Source organism: Mustela nigripes, chromosome 15 (genome assembly GCF_022355385.1).
Source record: "Mustela nigripes isolate SB6536 chromosome 15, MUSNIG.SB6536, whole genome shotgun sequence".
Classification (NCBI taxonomy): domain Eukaryota; kingdom Metazoa; phylum Chordata; class Mammalia; order Carnivora; family Mustelidae; genus Mustela; species Mustela nigripes.
Genome location: NC_081571.1, coordinates 14,547,954 through 14,563,945, shown reverse-complemented (window position 1 = coordinate 14,563,945; position 15,992 = coordinate 14,547,954). Strand labels below are relative to the sequence as shown.

General features: G+C 34.7%; 1 protein-coding gene across 7 annotated transcripts in view; it reads right to left on the bottom strand.

Moving 5' to 3' along the window:
• The window catches only part of PDS5B (PDS5 cohesin associated factor B), a 204,461-nt gene that overhangs the window by 33,802 nt on the left and 154,667 nt on the right, over positions 1 to 15,992 (bottom strand). For all 7 annotated transcript variants that reach the window (XM_059378326.1, XM_059378327.1, XM_059378330.1 and 4 more), the window contains exons 22-23: positions 4,249 to 4,317; positions 2,713 to 2,849 (exon numbers count right to left, since the gene is read on the bottom strand). In XM_059378326.1, coding sequence (XP_059234309.1) covers positions 2,713 to 2,849; positions 4,249 to 4,317 — 206 coding nt within the window. The remainder of the gene's footprint in view (positions 1 to 2,712; positions 2,850 to 4,248; positions 4,318 to 15,992) is intronic.

Genomic DNA, 15,992 nt, shown 5'->3' with positions numbered 1-15,992 from the left:
ATACACTTATAAGAACATATTATGAGCAACTATATGCCAACAAATTACACAATCTGGAAGAAATGGAAGCATTCCTAGATACATACAAACTACCAAAAGTGAACCAGGAAGAAAAAGAAAACCTGAACAGATCGATAACCAGCAAGGACAATGAAGCAGGAATCAAAAATCTCCCAACAAACAAGAGCCCCGGGGCCAGATGGCTTCCCAGGGGAATTCTACTAAATATTTAAAGAATTAATATAGATTCTTCTGAAACTGTTACAAAAAATAGAAATAGAAGGAAACCTTCAAAATTCATTTTATGAGGCCAACATTACCTTGATCCCAAAACCAGACAAAGACCCCACCAAAAAGGAAAATTACAGACCAATATCCCTAATGAGCTTGGATGCAAAAATTCTCACCAAAATACTAGCCAAAAGGTTCCAACAGTACATTAAAAGGATTATTCACCATGAGCAATAGAGATTTATTGCTGGGCTGCAAGGCTGGCTCAACATCAACAAATCAATCAATGTGATACAATACATTAATAAAAGAAAGAACAAGAACCATAAGATACGCTCAACAGATGCAGAAAAAGCAATGACAAAATACAGCATCCTTTCTTGATTAAAACTCTTCACAGTATAGGGATAGCGCATATATACCTTAATATCATCAAAGCCATTCATGAAAAATCCACAGTGAATAGCATTCTCAATGGGGAAAACCTGAAAGCTCTTCCCCTAAGGTCAGGAATATGGCACGGCTGTCCACTATCACCACTGATATTCAACACAGTACTAGAAGTCCTAGTCTTAGCAATCAGACAACAATGAATTATTGGGACTTTTTCAAGATCAAAAGCTTCTGCATAGCAAAGGAAACAGTCAACAAATCCAAAAGACAGCCAACAGAATGGGAGAAGATATTTGCAAATGACATCAGATAAAGAGCTAGTATTTAAGATCTATAAGAACTTATCAAACTCAACACCCAAAGAACAAATAATCCAATCAAGAAATAGGAAAACATGAACAGACATTTCTGCAAAGAAGACATCCAAATGGCCAATAGACACATGAAAAACTGCTCAACATTACTTGGCATCAGGGAAATACAAATCAAAACCTCAATGAGATAATGCCTCACACCAGTCAGAATGGCTAAAATTAACAAGTCAGGAAACAACAGATGTTGGCAAGGATGTGGAGAAAGGGAAACCCTCCTACACTACTGGTAGGAACGCAAGCTGGTGCTGTCACTTTGGAGAAGAGCATGGAGGTTCCTCAAAAAGTTGAAAATAGAGCTACCCTATGACCAGCAACCACACTACTGGGTATTTACCCTAAAGATACAAAGGTAGCAATCCAAAGGGGTATGTGCCCCCAAGTGTTTAGAGCAGCAATATCCACATAGCTGAACTATGGAAAGAGCCCTGATGTCCATCGACATATGAATGCAAAAAGAAACTTGTGATACACACACACACACACACACACAGGAATATCATGCAGCTGTCAAAAAATGAAACCTTGCCATCTGCAACAAGAAGGACAGAAATAGAGGGTATTATGCTGAAGCAAAATAAGTCAATCAGAGAAAGACAATTATCACATGATCTCACTTATATGAGGAATATGAGAAATAAGGCAGAAGATCACAAAGGAAGAGAGGGAAAAAAATGAAACAAGACAAAACCAGAGAGGGAGACAAACCATAAAGAGAGGGTTGCTGGAGTGGAGGAGGGTGGGGAGAGGGGGGTGGCCGGGTGATGGACACTAGAGTGTATGAGCTAGTGAATTGTGTAACACTGATGAATCACAGACCTGCACCCCTGAAACAAGTAATATAATACATTATATGTTAATTAAAACATTAATTAATTAAAAATTTTTTAAAAAGTGAATATAATTCCCATGTATTTGTAGAATTCAAATACACATTTGATTTCATTAAAGAATAACATGAATAAAACAGGTGAGATTAGATCTAAATAAGCATATAAATAATGACTAATTTAATTATCATAACAGCTAGACAAGATAAGTATAATCATTATCTCTATTTTATAAACAAAGAAACTGAGACATAAGGAGGTTAAAGTGATTTGCTGGTATACCGTAGTGTCAGGATTTGAATACAGGCTCCAGGGTCCATTTTTTTCAATCACCATACTAAACTACATTTTTCAAGCAAAACAAAGTACATATGTTTATATAATTTACATCTAGTACACATTTACATCTAGTACAAATTTTACATCTAGTACATTTGCATGTATTTATACTTCTGGAAATAGATTCAGTAAGTTGCCTTCTACCTAGTGTGTTCTTTTTCCTTCAGACATTAAGAAGAATGCAAAATATCAGTTACTGATAAATGACTAACCATTTTCCAATTAGATATTTAAAAAAGTAAATATCTATTGTTTAAAATATTTACAATATATAGCAATACTCTGCCTCTGATATATGACTGCCATTTTTAAATAACCACTGTACAAAAGCTTATTACAATAAAAATATATGCATACATACATAGAAATACTTTTTTGTATTTTACATTTTATACTTTTTAAATTATGTAAATTAGCTGACATACAGCACATCATTAGTTTTTGATGTAGTGTTCAACTAATTACTTTCTTAAAAAGAAACTGCACCATTAGAAATTACACCAGATACTAAAATATTACTCAAGAACTCTGAAATAATAATTACATACCTAATTTTTCCCTGTTCTGTCAAGTCTCCATCACTATGCAATATTGTAGTTAGCAATCTTAAGGTAGATGTTCCTGATTTACTGTGATTATTTTTCATTCCAAGAAGCCATCGAACCATCATTTTAATAGCCTGAATCTATTTAAAAGACAAATTGACAAATACAACATTACTACATTTTAAAGAAATTCTGTATCCACCTTAAATAAAATGAAATGGTTTTAACGGATGCTTTTTAAGAAAAGGAAAGGAAAAAAAGTCATTCTTTTCTTTATATATCGAGATAAATGAATGTCTTAAAGATGTTTTACCCTCCCACCCAGGCAATTGACAAATGAATGATTTAACTGAAGACTGGTTCTTTTTGACTTTTTAATGTTTCCCCATCATAAATTCTGTTCTTTAGAACCCAAAGTAAAATGTTAACTTCCCTAGTCAGAAAACTTAACTTCCCAACTGCAAATTATATTCCATTTTTGTGCTACATTTTATAATTATGAAGTACTTAAAATTAAGTACTTTAAACCCTGTTATTGCCTCTAATGTTTCTAATAATTCTTTTTGATGGGGTGCATATTACCTCTTTTTCACCTATTATCTTAGCTTTCATCAGATTTATGCCTTAGCAGCTAAGTGGATCTTGAACAGTGGCATGTGGCAGACACTCTTCAGATCCCTTTTCTGGGCCACTTATTAAGCATAAGCTTAACTGCAGGAAGCCTGCCTTCTAATCCAGAGTTGCTTGACCTACACAAAACTGCTGCTTGACACCAATGCTGAGAAAACAGGTTTATACTGGAACTCAGAAGTATCAAGCATCATTCCATCAGCTACTCTATAGGTCTGCAGAAACAGTATTGGCATCTGAAACCGGAATAACATAACAGAGTAGTTCTTAATATAAAATATAAACCAGTACATGCATATATACATGACTGGATTTATAAGAAACTACGATGAGAAAAACAGTATTTAATATATTTGTTTCCGGCCTACACACCTTGGACAGTGGATTGAGATGAGGTCTACATGACAGACTATAGATCATTTTAGTAAATCAATACTCTCTACACTAGTGATAAGCAGTTTTTACCTATTACTTCTAATTCAAGGGCTAACAGGTTGAACTTTTTTTAAAAAATCAAAATAAAAGTTTTATCAAATCCCACGGAAAAGATAGTCTTAAAACCTGGATGATCATTTTTACTTAACAGGAGAATGTACACAAGAGAATGGGCAATGTCTTTCACCCTTAAAAAGTTGATAACTAAGAACCAGCAACTGGGGGCAGTTTCAAGCACTTTTTTTTCCCCCCAAATCAGTTTATGTGCAGCTGCCCATAGGGCCTCAGGTTTCTCATTATTGCCTCACACTCTCAGAACACTTGGGATGATGTCATACAATAAATATAAAAACTTGGGTGATTTTAATAGCCATATCTTTACAACAGGAATAAAAATTTTAACACTTTAATGATAATACAATCTGGTGGATATATTGATGTATTAAAATAAATAGATCTATGCATATCACTCACTTTGACCATTGTCTCAGGAGAAACTTCTTCATCTGGAACCCAAAGTTTAGTTGTCTTTTTTCCTGGGAGCTAAACAAAAATGAAGGACTTTAAAAAATAGAATTTTCATGTTTAATTAATATTTAGTGAGTGAATGAAATCTTTACCTTCTACAGTGACAGTCATTACAGATCACTAAAATACCTCATCTATTTTACAAAAAGGTTGAAAGACTTATCTTCACAAGTACCCACATAAAGCACTTACACATCCATCTGCAGCTGGTTCTTTCCAGGTATGAGGTAGGACAGACTTGATCTTACATATACTTCCTTACTTAGCCTTTGAGACTAATGATTCAATTATTTAAGGTGGCTGGCAAGGAGCAACAAAAAAATCAATACAGCAAAAAAGTATAGTTCTTAAACAAGGGAAAGGGTATTTACAAAAAATCCTGAGCAGAAGAAAAATTAGAAAGGTTTGCAGTTGACTGTAGGAAAACAAGATGCATTAGTATCTTTGTACCTAAATCCCACCAAAATGGCAACACACACACACACACAGCAGGGCTGGAAAACAAAAAGTGTCAAAAAGAAGGCCAGAACCTTTAAAAATGCAAAATATACAGTAAAAATATTAACAAGGCTAGATTCACATCTCCATAAAAAGCAGAAAATGGAAACATTTTCCAAAACAGATTCCCCCCCACACACACACAATCACAGCATAATCCTGAGGTGATAGAGCACAGGTATTTCAAGATGTGCATTTGCAGTGACAGCCAGGAAATTAAAGCAAGGTGACAAAAGAGCCGAGCTCAATCTTGGAACACTGGAGATCTAGTGTACCGCCAGCTGACAGGAGTGACTTCCAAAAGCAGCCTGGGAAGCAAATCAAATAGTAGCTCAGGTAACCCTCTGGCAACAGTATAGGTAGCCCCAACATCCAGAAGGCAAACTCATCAAACACATACAGTTTAGGATGCATTTCCACTGAGAAGTGCCTTTGAAGTAAAAAGTGTAAATAATGAAAAAACAATCACATTAGAAACATTCTGATGAAGTTACTGAACTAAGAATATTAAAAAGATCCTCAAAAATTCTATGGGGAACCTTCCAAATAAGAAGCAAGAATCAGATCAACTTCAGATTTCTCAGCTACAAGACACAATGCCAAAAAACAATAATCTGGATTTTCTGCAGCCAAGTACCCTGAAACACAGGATTCTAGTACTCAAGAACAAGGGAAAAAAATATCTTTAGCAAGCTAGGACAGAGAAAAAGTTTCCAAATTATAAGCCATTTTGAAAGAATTATTCAAAGATATACTCCACTAAAATATTTAATTTTTTCGTAAGAAAAAATTCAAATAGCATATCTTATTACAAAATAGAAAGTTATTATAAATAAAATCAACAGACTATCAGATGGTTCAAAGATAATAATATAAAACCAAAACAGATGCAACAAAACCAATGACAGAGAAAATCTAAAAATAATGGGATGAAACAATATACTAGTCAATATAATAAAAAACATGAAATGGGCTATGGATTTAATTTGGATACTGGTTTAAACAGGATATTGAAGTATTTTTTTAAATCTTATTCAACAGTAAGCTATAAAATTAATGAACATTTGGACAACCAGCAGAATAGTACCAAAATAAATCAAAACAAAAGTGACTTCAAAAAAATAAAAGAGTAGAGATTGAAAACTTTACCACCACATAAGATTTGAATATATCACTTTTTAAAAAAAACTGGTAGATGAAGTTGAAATGAAAAATGATAAGCAGAGAAAGCACATATAGAAATATTAGGAGATTAATATATAGATAAGAGAGATTCAAGGATTAGAAAATAACCAAAACTGGAATTCTTTTAAAAAAAGCAAAGATTTATTTTGGAGTGAGAGAGAGAGCACGCATGCATGCAGGTGTGGGAGGCACGGCGAGAGGGAAATGGAGAGAGAATCTCAAGCAGACTGACGCCCTGAGCACAGTCTGATGTGGGGCTCAATCCCACAACCTTGAGATCATGACCTGAGCAGAAACCAAGAGTTGGAAACTCAACCAACTCCAACACCCTGTTTTGAAAGAAGATGAAAACTATAAAATAATTCTCCAAATCAACCCCACGAACATAAAATGCAATTTTAAAAAATCAAAGTACCTAACAAAGTTGTACAAGAAAAATTTTTTGAATTTTCTTTACAAAGAAAATTGCAAAAATTTAATGAAAGACATCTTGTAGATGAGCAAACAAAGCAATGGTAAAGAATAGATGCTATACACCCTATGACAGGTAACAATAAGAGGACTGAAAGAAAGAAAGGTTATTCAAGAACTTTTGATGGGAAATTTGGTTGTCCTATGGAAGTAAAAAGAAATGAAATCCTTAAGACACAGCACACAAACAAACAAATCAATTCCAGATGGATTAAATTTTTTAAGTGTGAAAAGAAAATCTCAAGACTTTCAGACCATATGGGAGACTATTTTTATGACACTAGAGTAGGGAAGGATTTCTTAAGGATGTAAAAAGCACTAACTACAGAAGAATGATAAATTTAGCTATATTAAAATTAATAATCTTTGTTCAAAGGACACCATAAATGAAAAGGACACACCATAAATGAGAGCTTATGCATTTTTATGAAGATATTGCAACATATACCTGAAAAAGTATAAAGATTACCTATGAGAAAAAGACAAAAAGCCTGGGGAAAAAAGGCAAAAGGCGTCAAAAGAAATTTCAGAAAGAGGCAACAAGAATGGTGATGGGACATAAAAACTTAATTAGTAACCAGGAAGATGCAAATTAAGACCATAATGAGACACTATTTTCCAACTTTTAGATGGGAAAAAATTAAAAGATCTGACACTAATGGGGACAATATACTGCTAGTAAAAAATAAGTTTTAACAATGATTTTGAAAAGTAATTTGGGAATAAAATGAAAAGTTAAATGTGTGTACACACTGTTACACATCATTTTCACTTGTATAAATATAACCTAGAGAAATTCTTGCTCATATGCATCATGGAGCCTCTCTAAGAACATTCACAGGAACACTGCTTCAAAGAGTAAAGAAATGGAAATATTTCGGGGCGCCTGGGTGGCTCAGTGGGTTAAAGCCTCTGCCTTCGGCTCAGGACATGATCTCAGGGTCCTGGGATCGAGCCCCGCATCGGGCTCTCTGCTCAGCAGGGAGCCTGCTTCCCTTCCTCTCTCTCTGCCTGCCTCTCTGCCTACTTGTGATCTCTGTCAAATAAATAAATAAAATCTTTAAAAAAAAAAAAAAAGAAATGGAAATATTTCAAATGTGCACTAAGAGAATAAATATAAGAAATTTCACAGTGTTAATATAATACACAGTAATGAATCACGGACAGCTAGATGCAGTAACAAGGGAAGGTTATTCAAAGAAACAAACATGTAATGATAAAGGCAAGTCAGCCAAGAATATATATGGTATAACTCATAAACCTCAAGAATAAGTAAAACTAAGCCAAGTATGTTATTCAGAGACATATATGTGCCAAAGTGGTGTTTTGTTCTTATTAGGGAAGAGTAAACCCCAATTCAACACAGCAGTGACCTGGGGCAGAGAAGAAACAAAAAGAAAAGTCTAGAGAGTAATAAACCACAAACTAACAGTACACAAACGCTCACTGTATTATTATAAAGCAATTACACAAATGTTAAATATATATTCCCTTGTACATATCAAATATAACATTAAAATAAGACAAATTAATGGGTTAATAGAGGTGAAAGTTCTGTTCTGACAAGAGCTGATTAGGTTTTTTTTGAACCTACCTTCCATGGAATAAATGGAAAGGTTGGATAAAAGATCTTTTTAAAAATCAGTCTGAAGGTGATAAAAGAGCTACCAAAGCAGTGAGAATTTGCCAGGCAAAGTTTCAAAAGGGGGATGAAATCAAGATTTGAGTCTGGCCCTAGGACTGCTTTTCTCATACAAATGATAACTGATTCTGAAAGTGAAAGAGACTTAACAGGTTGAACAACATCTGCATCACTGTCACAGAGCAGGAAGGAAAAAATTTGGAAATCTGGGTCCAATAAAGAACAGAGTCCCTGTTAAATACCTCAGAGTACTGGGTGGCTCCCTAACAGATATACCCTACACATAAAGGTAACCAGAAAAAGAATTAGCCTGTCAAAAACTGAAGCCCAGTTTCCAGTTAGTGCACTCTTGCCTGGACCAAACTGATCTGACAATAGCTCAACTACCTGTCAGAAGGGAAGTTAAGTCACCTCCAGAAGAATTACAAAATCATTCACAACCTCAAATTATCTGAACATTTTTCACAGGCAAAGTCTACCATGCAATCAAAGTAACATGCATATAAGAAAAGATGTGACCAAAAAATAAGAGGGAAAAAAACAGAGAAGACAAAGAGCCACAGGAGGTCTAGAAAGTAAGGCTGATATAAACTTCAACATAATTAAAGAAGTTCAACAATTCAATGACAAGACAGAGAATTTTGGCAGGGAATTAAAAGCTATATTAAAAACTACAAAGAAATTACACGCTGAAATATAAAATAAGTGCAATTAAGAATTCAGTGCATGGGTTTAACATAGGATTAGACAAATCTGTCGAGTGAATTAGTAAATTCAAATGCAGGTCAGAAGAAAACAAAATGATGCATGAATGGGGGGAAAGTACATAAAGATGTCAAACAGCTGGATCACAGCAAAAGAAATTGTATGTTTTTAAGTGTATAGTTAGAATTGCAGTAAGAGAGGAAAGAGAATATGATACAAAAATTATTCAGAACTTTTACAAGACTTCAAAGCTGTATATTCAAGAAGAGCTACAAGCCCCAAGTAGGATAAATACAAAGAGAAGCACACCTAGACACATCATCGTGAAAATGGGACCAATGCAAAACAGAAAAGATTAAAAGCATTCAAAGCCAAAGAAAAACCTTCAAAGGAACTCAGACTGTCAGACAATGTCAAGAGAAAAGGTAAGGAAATGGAAGATAATGGTACAATATTTTTAAATTACTGAGGGAGGAAATATACCAGGCTAGAATTCTAAACCTGAAGAAAATATCCTTTAAAAAATGAAGGCAAGGGGCACCTGGGTGGCTCAGTGGTTTGGGCTGCTGCCTTCGGCTCGGGTCATGATCTCAGGGTCCTGGGATCGAGCCCCACATCGGGCTCCCTGCTCCGCGGGAAGCCTGCTTCCCTCTCTCTCTCTGTCTCTCTCTGCCTGCCTCTCTGCCTACTTGTGATCTGTCTGTCAAATAAATAAATAAATAAATAAAATCTTTAAAAAAAAAAAATGAAGGCAAAAACAAGACATTTTTCAAGCAAATAAAAACCGAGAGACTCCATCAGCATTAATCCACACTAAAAGAAATACTTCTTTTAATTCTTCAAGTATAAAGAAAATCATCACATAGACAAAAAGGAATGAAAAAATAAGAGAAATGGAAAAGATGTTGGTAAGTCTAAATAAATATTAACTGTAGAAAATATAATAGTGATGGTCCTGTGTGAACAAAAGCACAAAAAGCATCAGGAAATAAAGGGAATTAAAGTATGATCAGGTTCCTAAAATACTGAACCTGCTGTCCTGAAAGCTTAAAACAGACTAATCGATACTGGCCTTCAGAACTCAAGGGAGAATACTGTATCCTCTAGGACAACTACTAAAAGAAAAGGAAAATGTAAAAACCAAGTCACTAATGGGGGAAATGGAATAAAAGTAATCAAAAACAAGGAAAGAGGGGAGCCTGGATGGCTCAGTGGGTTAAGCCTCTGCCTTTGGCTCAGGTCATGATCTTGGGATCTTGGGATCAAGCCCTGCATCCCGCTCTCTGCTCAGCCTCTACCTGCCTTTCCGCCTACTTGTGATCTTTCTCTGTCAAATAAATAAATAAAATCTTAAAAGAAAAAAAAAAAAAAAGGAAAGAAAGAAGAATAAAATGCATACAGAACTGACAGAACAAACTGAAAATAAAAACCAGATAGTGGATTAACTCAAATCACTATTTACATTACATATAAACAGACTATTATAAATAAAAGACAAAGCTGAAAGAATGTATGCCAGAACTATGTTGAGTTCAGTGTCATATATATGCCATTTAGATGAAGTTTTCAAGTCCTCTATTGGATACTATTAGTCCATCCACCGCTCTAAGACTGAGAAGAAGACAAAAATGTCCACTATCACCACTTCTAGTGTTTTGAAGGTCCTGGCTAAAGCATGAGAAAGAAAAAAATAATAAAAGGCACTAAGAGTGAGAAAAAAAAAAAGCTGTCTTTATGAACAAATGACTGTGAAAAAAAGAGAAAATCCCCCAAATGCAGAAACTAACTAGTAGAAATTAAAAACTGCCTTTAACAAAATTCTAGGATAAAAGTCAATATAAAAATGAAATTACTTCATATCTACATGCCAACAAAATGCAGTTAAGAGATAATAAGTATTAAAAATCTTATTATTTATAATAGCATCGAGCAACATAATATACCTAGGAACATATTTAAGAAAGCTAAGACATCTACACAGAAACTTAGGAACATTACCTAGGGAAATCAAAGAATAAGACATACACAATCTTTAAGAAACAGCTCAGGATTGTAATACCATGTTCACAGAGTGAAAGGCGGTATTATAATGATGATTTATAATTCATTACAAATAATGAATAAATATATATTTATATAAATACATATTATATATTTATATAAAAATATATTTACATATAAAAATATATATAAATAATTTATAATTATGATAATTCATTATAATTATATAATGATTTATAATTCATCACCAGCCCTATCAAAATTCCAGCCAGGTACGTATAGTATGTTGGCTTAGAGTGGTACAGGGAGAAGTGACAAGGTGATTCTAAAATGCAGACAGGGGATGCCTGGGTGGCTCAGTCTGTTAAGCAGCTGCCTTTGGCTCAGGTCATGATCCCAGCATCTTGGGATTGAGTCCCAAATCGGGCTCCTTGCTCTGAGGGTAGTCTGCTTCTCCCTCTGCCTCTGCTTGCCACTCTGCTTGCCTGTACTCCCTCTCTCTGACAAATAAATAAATAAAAATCTAAAATGCAGACAGAAACCAAACAAAATAAAGCAACTTAGATAGAAATGCAAAAAGCTAACAATAGACAAAATAATCCTGAAAAAGATGATGATGATGGGCGCCTGGGTGGCTCAGTGGGTTAAGCCGCTGCCTTCGGCTCAGGTCATGATCTCAGGGTCCTGGGATCGAGTCCCGCATTGGGCTCTCTGCTCAGCAGGCAGCCTGCTTCCTCCTCTCTCTCTCTGCCTGCCTCTCTGCCTACTTGTGATCTATCTCTGTCAAATAAATAAATAAAATCTTTAAAAAAAAAAAAAAAGATGATGATGATGAAGCAGCAGTGACAGCAGTAACAGCAGCAGTTGTCACTGAAGGCATCTATAACGCTTAAGCTACTAGATATCAAAACCTGTCAAAGAACTCTTGAGAAAGAACAATAAAGCCGGACACATCAGGTGCCCAGATTTTAAACTATACTCCAAAACTACAGTTATCAAAAAAGTATGGTACTGGCATGAAAACAGACACAGAGATCAACAGGATAGAACAGGGAGCTCATAGATAAACCCATGTACATGTGGCCAATTCATCTATGACACAGGAGGCAAGAATATACAGTGGGGAAAGGACAATCTCTTCAATAAAGAGTATTGGGAAAACTGGACAGCTACATGCAAAAGAATGAAACTGGACCACAATCTTACACCACACACAAAAACAAATTCAAAAGGGGAAAAAAGATTTGGATATAAGACCTGAACTCATAAAACTTCTAGAAAACACAAGTCTTTGACATCAGCCTTAGCAATGTTTTTGGAAAGGTCTCCCCAGGCAAGGGCAACCAACACTAAAATAAACAAATGGACTATTATCAAACAAAAAATCTTTTCCACAGCAAAGGAATCAACAAAAAGAAGAGGCAACATACTGAATGGGAGAAGATATTTGCAAATCATACCTCAGATAAAGGGTTAATATCCAAAATATATAAAGAATTTACACAACTTGATAGCAAAAAACACAACTCAATTAAATAATGGGCAGAGGGGGTGGCCTGGGTGCCTCAGTCAGTTAAGTGTTTGCTTTGGCTTCAGGTCATGATCCCGGAGTCCCAGGATAGAATCCCACATTGGGCTCTCTGCTCAATGGGGGGTCTGCTTCTCCCTCTGACCCTTCCCCCTCTTGCACTTTCTCTCTCACTCTCACTCAAATAAATAAAATCTTTTTTAAAAAATGTTTAAAAAAATAAATAAAGGGCAGAGGACTTGAATAAACAAATTTTCCAAAGAAGACATACAGATGGCCTACAGGCACATGAGAAGATGCTCAACATCACTAATCATCAATGAAATGCAAATCAAAACCACAATGAGCTATAACCTCACACCTATCAGAACCTATCAAAGATACAAGGAATAGACTGGTAGGTGCCAGAGGCAGGGGTAGGTGGGCAAGATGGCTGAATAGGGTCAAAGGTACAAAATTCCAGTCATAAAATAAAAAGTCATGGAATGTAATGTATAGCATGGTGACTACAGTCATTGCGTACTGGTAAGTTGCCAAGAGAGTAAATCCTTAAATTAGATTTTCCACAGGAAAAAAAAAATTTATAACTGTGTGGGGATGGATAGTTATTGTGGTGATTGCTTCACAATATAGAAAATAATGAATCATTATATTATACACATCAAACTAATATAATGTTATGGCTCAGTTAGTCAGGCATCTGCCTTCAGCTTGGGTGGTGATCCCAGGATCCTAGGATTGAGTCCCACATGGGGCTCCTTGCTCTGTGGGGAGCCTGCTTCCCCCTCTGCCTGCCGTTTCCCCCTGTTTGTGCTCTCTCTCTCTCTGCGACAAGTAAATGAATAAAATATTTTTTTAAATGTTATATGTCAAGTACATCTCAATAAAAAAGATTAAAAGACAACTTAAAAGACAACCTACAGAATGGAAGAAAATATATGTGAACCCTGTATCTGACAAGAGACTCGTATCCAGATTATATAAAGAACTATTACCATTCAACAAAAATACAACCGTAAAAAATGAGCAAAAGACTTATGTAGACTTTGCTCCAAAAAGATATAAAAATGGCTAATAAGTACATCAAAAGATGCTCAGCATCATTAGAGAAAAGCAAATCAAAACCACAATGAGATATCATTTCATGCTCGCTAGAACTATAGCTTATAATCAAATAGCTCGCTAGAACTAGAGCTATAATCAAATTAACAGAAAATAAAATTGGCGATGATGAGGAGAAATTAGAACTTTCATACACTGCTGGTAGGAAGGTAAAATGGTATAGCCTCTGTGGAACAATCAATTCCTCAAAAAGTTAAACACAGAATTACCATATAATCCAGTAAAGATATATACCTAGGATTATACCTAAAGAACTAAACACAGGTATTCAAACAAATACTCAAACACAAAATTCATAGCAGCACTTTTCACAATATTCACAAGGTGAAAACAACCCAAATGTTGATCAATGAATGAATGGATAAACAAATTGTGATAAATACGTACAATAGAATATTATTCAGCCATAAAATGGAATGAAATACTGATACAGGGTACAATGTGGATGAGCCTCAAAAATATTATGTAAGTGACAGAAGAGTAACACCGAAAGTCATACAATGGAATTGTATGATTCTATTTATAAGAAATATTCAGAATAGTTAAATCCATTAAGACAGACAGGAGATTGGTGGTTGCCCAACCTGGGGGAAATGAGGTATAACTGCTTAGTGAAAATTATCTGGAACTAGATAGAGGTGTTGGTCACAAAAACTGTGAATGTACTAAAATGTGACTAAACTGTATACTTTAAAATGATTAATTTTATGTTATGTGAATTTAACCTCAATTTTTTAAAAAATTGCAGTAGGGAAGACAGTCTTTTCAATAAATGGTGGGGTCAGATGGAAATAAAATAATGAATCCTGACATTTACCACATACCACATACAAAAATCAATCCTAAATAGATTATATAGCTAAATGTGAAAGTAAATAAACAAAGCTTCTAGAGCAACACTGTCTAACAGAACCTCAAGATGGTAGAAATGTTCTGCGCTGTCCAACACTAGCAATATGTGGCTAGTGAGCACTTGAAATGTGTGAATACATTTCCAGTTATATTTAGTTCAAATTTAAATAGCTACATGTGGTTAGAGGCTTGTGTATTACCATACTTCTAGAAAATAATATAGGGACTACTTTCACAACCTTGGGGTGGTAAAAAAGAAAAGGTTCGTACTAACTAAAAAGAAAATAATGGGCTTTGTTAAAACTAAGAATTTCCTTTTTTAATTTTTTAAAAGATTTTATTTATTTGAGAGAGAGAGTACAAAGCAGGGAGTGGAAGGGGCAGAGGGAGAGGGAAAAGCAGGCTCCCTGTTGAGGAGGGACCCCAATACAGAACGCAATCCCAGGACCCTAAGATCATGATCTGAGCTGAAGGCAGATCACTTAACTGACTGAGCCACCCAGGAGCCCAAATTAAGAACTTCTGTTCATCAAAAAACACCATTAAAAGAGTGAGAAAGCAAATTACAAAGTGGGAAAAGGTATCTGCTAAACATACTGCCAACAGGATACATAAGGGACTCTTATGAGGAATAAAAGAGAGACTGACAATTTAAAAGAAAAATGTGGAAGAGGTTTGAGCAGACAAGACAATTAACAAAAGAGGACAGCCAAAATATCAATACATATATGAGAAAGTGCCTAAGGGCATACTATTTATTACACATTCACATAATAGCTAAAAAGTTAAAGACTGGCATATCTAGTACACTCAAGGGAATGGTACAACTAGAACTCTCATTCAGCACATATAAGAATGTTAACTGGTCTAATCACTTTGAAAAATAATTTGGCAAGAAAAGAAAAGAAAAAAGGGAGGAAGGGAGGGAGAAGAAAAGAAAGAAAAACAGTTTGGCAAAATTTACTAAAACAACTCAGGAGTGCCTGGGTGGCTTAATCGGTTGAGTGTCTGACTCTTTGTATTGACTCAGGTCATGATCTCATGGTTGTGAGATCGAGCCCTTCTTGATCTCGAGATTGAGGCTTCTCAATCGGCAGGGAGTGTGCTTGAGATTCTCACCATTTCCTTCCCTTCCTCCCCCCCTTCCCTAACTCATGCCTGGGTGTACACCCTCTCTCTCTAAAATAAATAAATCTTTAAAAGAAAAATAAAACAACTTAACATACTCTAAGATACAACAATTACACTACAACAGAAATGTATATATTAACACACAAAATGATACATAAGAGTATTTGTTAACAACAGCAGGCATTTAACATTGGAAATAACCTAAAAGTCCAGCAACAGAACAGATTCATGGTATATATATGAACAATGGAATACTATACAGCAACAAAAGTATAGCAGCCACTACTGCTATACACAACAGGATGGATTTACCTCACAATGGAGAATAAATTGGGAATAAATAAATAAATAAATAAAATATAAGTAATATTAGATATTAGATATATATTTATATCATATATTTATATTATAAATATTTATTATATTTATCAAATATAATAAATATATATTTGCCATATATTTATCATAAATAAATTTATAACATGTGATAAATATCGTTATAAATAAATTTATATATTTATAATGATATTTATCATATATAAAGTATATAAATAA